General features: G+C 33.8%; 1 protein-coding gene across 1 annotated transcript in view; it reads right to left on the bottom strand.

Moving 5' to 3' along the window:
* Positions 1-639: 639 nt before the first annotated feature.
* Positions 640-9,233, bottom strand: part of TMEM232 (transmembrane protein 232) — a 337,836-nt gene continuing 329,242 nt past the window's right edge. The window contains exons 12-13 of the mRNA XM_037737996.1: positions 5,149-5,242; positions 640-1,258 (exon numbers count right to left, since the gene is read on the bottom strand). Coding sequence (XP_037593924.1) covers positions 1,055-1,258; positions 5,149-5,242 — 298 coding nt within the window. The 3' untranslated portion in view covers positions 640-1,054. The remainder of the gene's footprint in view (positions 1,259-5,148; positions 5,243-9,233) is intronic.

The raw sequence follows: 9,233 nt of genomic DNA, 5'->3' as shown, positions 1-9,233 counted from the left end.
CACGCCCGGCTAAATTTGTACTTTTTTTAGTAGAGAAAGGGTTTCTCCATGTTGGTCAGGTTGGTCTCAAGCTCCTGACCTCAGATGATCTGCCTGCCTCAGCCTCCCAAAGTGCTGGGATTATAGGTGTGAGCCACCGTGCCCAGCTGGGAAATTTCTTTAGATGGGATAGGTATTCCTTAGCTGGCTTCACTAATTTATGTTACCTTTTTGACTTGGTAGTCATTTGAATTTGACACCCCTGTTAAAGTTCTTGTCTCTTGAGTATCATCAAGTCACCTGTGTGAAACTGAGATGTGAATATTATTTGTATTTTTCAGGAAAGGAATACAAGACATCATAAAAACTCCACCCTATTACTCTTACTCATAGTTTCAGAACTTCAGATGAGGTGAGTTCCATTTCTAAAATGACTCCTATTTGTATGAATCTCTTCAACAGTTGCTCCTGGACTTTCTAGGATCATACAGATTTATTCTTATAAACTCACAGAACACAGTAAAACCACTGTCTCTCAGGAGTCCCCTCTGGCATTGGTTAAAGATCAGTCAGTCTAAAATGACTGGCCCTTCTGTATTTAAATCTCTGAAATAGGGTTTGTTTGGTTTGGAATAAATTGACTATAAAATGACAATCACATAAGATGCCATAATGTTTTTATTTGAATAATAGTAATTATAGGAGTGTTAGCTTATGTTCATTCTGTTTTCAAGAAACAATTTTTATATGGTGACTTATTAATTAACTTGTAGTTAATTTCCATCAAACTGTTTGATGAATATCAGCGTTCTGAGAATCAGTTATTACATGTGCTGTACAATGAGATAAATGTCAATTGAGAAAAATACTAGATGTAGTATTGGAAAGTTTTGACTAGTGAAATCACTTCATTCAAGTGTGATTAAGTTGGTCATTAATTGAGAACTAAGAAATAACTATTAAATAGTTTGTATCAGGATAACAAGTTCTTCTATACAATACCTCAAGTTAATTACAAGAAAGTTCTCTTACTATGTAGCTATCTTGGTATTTTTCATGCTATGTATTTTTGACCTCAGTTTTGGGGGGTAGCATTTTCTTTTCTAATTAAGCTACTTCTATGAGGAAGCTCATAGGGTTTGGTTTGCTTATGTAGTTTCTCTTCTCTTTTCTTCATAACTTCTTGAAAGTGAATTTTCTCTTCTAACTTCTTATCTTCAAGTTCTTGGGCCTTGCATATTGCATCTTCTTCTTTGCGGATCTTCAGCTCTTCCTGCCACTGTTAACAGAGAGAAAACGTCATCCACATATGATTTTCCATGAAAAAATGGATATCAGTTTAGCTGCGGAAAATGCAGATTCTTACATACAATTATCCTCTTTGTTTTTTTCCATGACATTCCTCAAAAAATTTTTATCTATCTCACTGGTAAAACATATGTGTCACCTATTAGAATGCATGTAAGTCCCACAAAATAGAACTTCCTTAATGTATTTAAAGATTAAAAAAACATTCAAAATAAGACATTATAGGTTTTATATTTCTACCTTCCAAATAGTTTTACTTTCTTCACCAATATTGGTATTTATATGACAGTATGAGTTATACAATGAAGAGCCAAATGAAAGCAAAACAGAAAGAAAAAATACAGAAAATACAAACTAAAGAGAAAGGCCAAAACTCTAATAGTATTCCCCATAGGAAGCTGAAAATGAAATTATTAGGTAAATGCAGACTATGCAGAAGACCAATAAAAACACCTCTAAAGAATGTATCTTATTGGCCAAGATAATTTTTCTATTTTGCTTTCACTTAGCTTTTCACTTTATAACCCATGCTGTCATGTAAATAGTAGTGTATCTGAAGGCAAGAGCCCTAAGAATGAGTCACAGTATTGTAAGTAATAATAATCAGTGAAACATCATCATGAAAAAATATATATACTTCTAATATATTTGATGGAGGAAATGATGCAAACAGGTAGTAAACACTTTACACTGGGTAAAACATTTGGGGCAGAATGACTCCTGGTATGAAATATTGAAAATTCCTAAGGATTTTCCAATATTGACTGCCAATTCAGTCTTTTCCAAAGACTGCCAATGCTGTGTTTTTGTCACCTTCAGGTCATGAATATACACAAATGATCAGTCTGAGATTAGCAACCTATCAATTAATTTATAGATTACTATATATACAAGTACTGTGAATCACAAATAACATTTGTCATATGGGATATTCATATAATAAAAAGCAGAACTAAGCATCAGAGTCCATAGCATGTCACTCAGCTTTGATGAACACAGTAAAATTTTGTAAAATGTTAATATATTCATATTAGAGTAAACATGACAAATAAAAGCACAGTATCAAATCCATTATTTATTCCCAGTTAAGTTTTAATTACATAAGAAATACAAAAGTTAACTGGACTTATCTTAAGATTGTATTTATACACACTTGTTACTCATATGTTTGGTTTCTCAGGAACCAGTTTTGCATAAAATATATGGAAATTTAAGACAAAACGTCCAGAACATTCAGGCACAGGCTGAAATTCATGCTATGGTTTTGTCTATAGGTTCTATGATAACTATGACACATTATTTTTCTCACATAATAAACTAATCTAGTTGTTTAAGAAAATTATCAATTTTATTAGCATAGAAGTTATAGTTGGTATAACAATGACAGTATCTGTAAACAAAGAGAACTAATCTATCCTGTATGAAATGTGCATATCTATTTAATCTAGGTCGTTGGTATGTGGGAGAGGTGAGTTAGTGATTATACCATTGTCTTCATTTGTATCTGTTTGAAATTTTGTCATAATAAAAGTTACATTAGTTGAAAAAAAAAGAAAAAAGAAAGATTTCAATGGGTCTCATGATTTTGTTTCTTAAATTCTGAAAAATCAAAAGAGAACTAATTCTTTAGAACTGCCAGTAAAATAGAATTCTTGGTTTCACAAACAGCATGTATAAAAGCATCGATACATATAAAAGCAGCCAAAAAGGGGCATCTTATCATCACTGTCCAGAAGACAGTTTTTCCGCCTCTCCCCCTTCTTAGAATTTGGAATGGCTGAAATTCACCATAATGTCAAACTCCTTCTTTTCATTAGGCTTAGGAAAAAGCATACTTTGTTTTTGTCTCTGCTGACCATGACAACAGTTCAATTTGGGTAAAGAATTGTATTTTCTTGACCTTATCTGTCATTATTATTGTCTGTTGTGGTAGCTAGGAGGATGCAAAAAAAAAAAAAAAAAATGGATATGTTTGAAATTGGTGGGAAATGGAGGCACCATTTACTGATTTATTCAACTTACTCACTCAGTGATTCAGTGATCATGCTATGGAATACTAGCAATGTTTAAGGTACCTTAATATCTCCTGAGCAAGGAGGTATATTTTCTATTTCCTACATATGATAACCCCTCAATAAAAGTATGTTGGATTAGAAGGAGAATTAATATCTGTAGCTAAGGAAATGTGCTTTTGTTCTTCTTTGTCAATATTAGAAATCCCACCCTCCCATCTCTAATTCTGATTAGGAGTTATAAGCCAAGAACTTGAGCAGCTATGAAAAAGTAGAAGGGAAGCTAGATTTAGAGTAGGGAAATCTGTTTTTGTGCATAGGCTCCATCATTTACTTAAAACATTGAGCAAGTAACTGAATTGTAAACAAGTGTTTGTTTTTCTTATTGGTAAATGTTATATAGGGTTGTGAGGATTAAATTAACTAACGTAAGAGCATTTTGCAAAGCGTAAAATATAAGTACAAAGCACTATTGCTATGCCCATCTGAAAAGCAGTGGTATATACATGAATATTGAAAAAATATAATATTCAGAGATACTTCAATAAACCTTCCAAAATCAATACTATGAAGTACTAGTTCGTTAGGCTAGCCACACATCAAACAATTTGGATCTATAAGTTTTCAAGCATATTTTCAAAAAGGATTTCTTTATCCTTCTTTAGCTACAATATAAGCAGGCCCATGGCAGTGATTACTTGGATAATGCTTATACCCTTAGAAAAAGGAAAAGAGGATGGACAGCTCTTAGGAGATACCTCTGTGTCTCTGTTATTCATAATACTTTCCTCTGTCTCTTTAGCCCTAGACAGCCCAAAGTGGTTATTTATATATGTGTGTGTGTAATGTTGGCAAGTTGCTATCTCTTAAAATCCCTTCTACATTACTTAGTTGATTTAATGACTAGGAAAATATAGATGTTGAAATTTATAAAACATTTGAAATTTTTGAAGATGGCCTATACATATATTAGTTTCTCAAAATTTTGTTAGTGAATAATAGGATATTGCTGCTCTTATTTCGTGATTTCAAGGTATCAGTCAGTCTTCAAAGCCCAATACTTATAGCTATTGCTAGAGTGGCTTAATTACTAGCTATGTGGTAAAAACTATTTAATGTGATCACTAAATAAAATAATCTCTTCACAAGATTACTACTTAAAAGTAATGTGAAAAAATTATTAATATAATCACAATCTGATAGATAATATTGAACTACTAGTAATAAAATTAAGCACATAACACTATATAGTTTATTTAAAAACGCTATATAGCTTATTTAAAGAAAAAAAATAAGTATTTTCTCTCATACTTCAATTCTGCTCCTAAAAAGAACTGGACATAAAATAACTGATATTTGGTAAAAAAAAATTATCAATTAAAAATAGCACAATGAATTGAAGTGTCTTCTGTGGCCTTGTATTGCCACTGCTTTTTTTTACTTATGCTAAGAACAAAGTGATTAACAGTCTTTCTGATCTGTCAAGGGTAAAGAACGGTCACTGAAAATTGAGCCAAAAGATTTCTGTTCTGTTATTAGAACTACACTGCAGAAGAAATCAGTGTTCAGCATTCAATATAAGACTCTTGTCACAATAAATCAGTACTAATTCAGAAAACAGGATTAGGCTAGTATTTTACAAATGACAGAAGGCCAAATTTTCTGTAACCCGATGAAGACACTAAGGTGTATAGATAACATAGTGAGATATGATTCAGTTTGGCAAATCAATCGTGGCTCTAGTTTTAAATTCCACATATTAAGGTTTCAGTCTCAGAACTGCATATTATAATTTAAAGTGCCTTTAAAGAACAAAGCTTTTGCTGCTAGTTAAAAAAATCAGTCTTACGTGATGGTCAATGATTTTTGCCAACTCTTTATCTGCCTTGGTGAAGAAATCTGGATGTGGTACCATGGGAATTTCTGATACAGTAGGATGTTTCCTTCAAAAGAGCACAAGAACAAATCCAACATTAGGTATACGTATTCCTATTCCCCAGAAATAGAATTGTAAGTCATAATTTATTACCAAGCATTTTGATTCTTCATTGTTAACATGAAGTATTTACTTTGTGTAGACTACAGTATGTTAGCTTTTAGGTTTTGTAAGCCATCTTGGGCCAGTAAAAGTGATACTTTTGAGGGTAGGACATGACATATAGGATGATCAAAGTGCCCAACCCCATACAAAGCTCCACAACCCTGGAAGTTCTAGTGGAAACCTAAGCATAAAGATTTTCTCTAAGAGATGATGAGAAATGATGTGATTTCAATACATTTCCAAAGTCTTCGTATTACTAAGGGTGGAATTATGGTAGACAGACTAGCATAATTCAATGAAATTGTTAGCAGAACAAAGCTGGGCTTCAAACTAAGGGAGACTTAGTGTTAAATTATCCACATAATTATTGTATTATTAAAGTTATTATGAAGAAACTGTGTGAGTCCACTAATATGTAAAGTAGTAAGACAGTGACAGAAGGTGGTTTTGAGGGTGGGAAAGTGGGCGTAAAGGAGAAAGTCTTAGGGAAGAGCCTAAAAAGAGGCAGCCAGTGAGAAATTTCCATAGTCAAAAAAGTGTAGTCAATTTTTAAGACTGGAACTCATTTTTTTCTGGCTTCTGCCTTTTCCATTCCAGTGTACTCTACATTCTTGACACTTATTTCATCAGGTTCTGTTGGTCCACACTGCACTAAAGTCTTCTCAAACCTTCCCAATTAGCTTCATCTCCACCATCACTTGCCTAGGCCAAGCCACCATAATCTCTTACCTGGACGAAGGCCTCATGTTCAGAATTCCTGCATCCATCATTCCTTACCTGCTTTACTCTTGTCTCTATACAGTAGCCAGAATTTTTTTCAAAATACAAAGTGGATCATGTCAATCTCCTACATCAAACTGTTCATTATTTTTCCATTAGCTTTAAGATTAAGATTACATTTTTAAGGAAAGCTCGAAGTAGACTGTGCATTTATTAAAGTGGTTTTGGCTGGTTTTTCCAGATATCTTTCTTTCCTTTATTTGCTTGGGTCTACGCATCCCTAATGCAGAGGCTTTCTTGCAGTTGCTGGAATGTATGTTGTACCAGCCCACTGTTGCTTGTTTTCACATGCTGTCATTTCTTTCTCTAATGCCTTTCTTCTTTCTCTGTCCCTGCTGTGGGACTGGTTAATGCCTACTCACACTTCAGCTCTCAGTTCAAGCCCATTACTATGGCTATCAATCTACTATGAACATTTCCTTTCCTTATACTTCAATTTGTAATTTTACATTTATCATGTCGCTGTGTGAGTTTTATGATTTCCTGCTAGAGTATGAGCTACATGATCATGGAGATTTTACCCATTTTCTTACCATTGTTTCCTCAGTACCCAACACAGTGGCACTAGATAGTCAATGAATGTTTGTGTATTTGCTGAATGATTAAATGAGTAAATGAAAACTATGATATGCTTTAATACCCTTTATTTTCCAAGTCATCAGTAAGAGTCTATCATACAACACTCTTGCGTTAGTGGAGTAGTATCCAATATGGCAAATGGAGGGCAATCTCAGGAGACGCGTTGAGAGTAGAGTTGATGGCAGGAGTTCAAAAGAAAACAATGGAAGTGACAGGCAAGCGTGGAAAATGGAGCCCTCTCCCAAGTTAATAATAGTCAGAAACATTGTGTGGCAGAAAAGCACTGAGCTTCTTAATGCATTCAGAATAGGGCCTTTAGCCATTCTATTAAAGTACTGTATTAAAGGAAAATACGATCTTAGAAAGCTGTTAAAGTGGGGGACATGTAGGGGCTGACAGTTGGTTTAACTAAATTCATTCAGTGAAATTTGGGCAGTTTTGATACTCAAAGAAATCTGCCAAATGCTGTAAATAGATAAATACAACAGAATCTTAAAATGATTTTAAGGTTAAAACTATTCAAGCAAATTGCCTAAATTTTTTCTTGAACAAGAAGTGTTTGAAAAAAAATGTAGACAACATAATATTAAAAGACCTTTAAAATGGGAAAAATAAATGAATATGCTTATATATCTGTGATTTCTTAGTTACTTCAGTTCAATTTTGTGCTAGAAAATAAAAATGTATAGAGAATATAATGAAAGATAATGAGACATGAGAGAAGTAAACATTCAAGGATAGGAACAGAAAAGAAATATAAAATATCTAAGCATATGGGCTCTGTACTTAGGCAAATCTCAAAGCAAATTTTGGTTCTACCACTTAGTGTTATTAAATCCCTCTGTTCTTCAGTTTCTTCATCCTTAATATTGAAAAAATAATAGCACCTGCTTTATTCTGTTTTCACACGGAATAAAGAGGTATTAGACATAAATCAAACACTAAACAAGTTTTAGCTGCAATATTGTTATCATCTTCATTGTCAAAAGAATTCAGAGGAAAAAGCTGTGGTGTTTAGCTGGTATTATCAATTATAAGGAAAAGGAATGGAGGACTAGACAATTTTGTCAGCATTAAATGAGTTGTAGAATTTTGCCATTTGAAGTTAAATGAACAGTAGAGAAAGACTTTTCTAGAAAGATCATATACTATTTTTTTAGGGCTACTTTTACAAATTACCACAAACTAGAAGGCTTAGATAAACAGAAATTCATTCTCTCGTAGTTCTGGAGGCTACAAATGCTATATCAGTGTTAGCAGCCTTGGATACTCCAGAAGTTTTTGGGGAAAATTTATTCTTTGCCATTCTTAGCTTCTAGTGACTGTTGGGTCTTTGGTATTCCTAGGCTTGTAGAGACTTCACTCCTTCTTTCTCTATCTCCCCATGACCTTTTCCTTCTATGACCCTATGTGTCCTTTACCTTTCTGTTTCTATAATGACATTTAACTTTTTTATTTTTAACTTTTGTGGGTACACAGTAGGTGTATATATCTATAAAGTATGTGAGGTGTTTTGATACAGGCATGCAATGCATAATAGTCACATCATAGAGAATGGGTTATACATCCCCTGCAGCATTTATCCTTCATGGTATAAAAAATCCAATTATACTTTTTAAGTTATTTTTAAATGTACAATGAAGTTACTGTTTACTATAGTCACCCAGTTGTGCTATCAAATAGTAGGTCATATTCATTCAAACTATTTTTGTACCCATTAACCATTCCTACCTTCCCCTACCCCCTACTATCCTTCCCAGCCCCAGTAACAATCCTTTTACTCTTGATGTCCATGAGTTCAATTGTTTTAATAGTATAAAGAAATGTTTTAAAGGATACTGTCATTGAATTTAAGGTCCTTAACCAACATCAAGAGAGCCTTAACAATACCCTCAGTTTTCCTAAACTTTAGACAGGCCTCTTTTTTTTAGCACAATATTCACTTTAGAAAACTTTCAATTGTAAATTTTCTCTTTGCCCTTTTGAGATGTAAATATTCTCCCATCCTCTCGGTAGTTTTATAACCCAACCACCTGGAACCATTTATCCTAAGCAAAAAAAAAAAAAAAAAAAAAAAAAAAAGCTGGAGGCATTACACTACCTGACTTCAAACTATTACAAGGCTACTATAATCAAAACAGCATGGTACTTGTACAAAACAGAGATACAGACCAATGGAACAGAACAGAGGCCTCAGAAGGAATGCCACACAACTACAACCATCTGATTTTTGACAAACCTGACAAAAACAAGCAATGGGAAAAGTATTCCCTATTTAATAAATGGTGTTGGGAAAACTGGCTAGCCATATGCAAAAAGCTGAAACTGGATCCCTTCCTTACACCTTATACAAAAATTAACTCTAGCTGGAGTAATGATTTAAACATGAGGCCTAACACCATAAAAACTCTAGAGGAGCCGGGCGTGGTGGCTCACGCCTGTAATCCCAGCACTTTGGGAGGCCGAGGCGGGTGGATCACGAGGTCAAGAGATCGAGACCATCCTGGTCAACATGGTGAAACCCCGTCTCTACT

The sequence above is a fragment of the Cebus imitator genome, unplaced genomic scaffold (genome assembly GCF_001604975.1).
Source record: "Cebus imitator isolate Cc_AM_T3 unplaced genomic scaffold, Cebus_imitator-1.0 Scaffold46, whole genome shotgun sequence".
Classification (NCBI taxonomy): domain Eukaryota; kingdom Metazoa; phylum Chordata; class Mammalia; order Primates; family Cebidae; genus Cebus; species Cebus imitator.
This window is presented reverse-complemented; position numbering and strand designations above follow the sequence as displayed.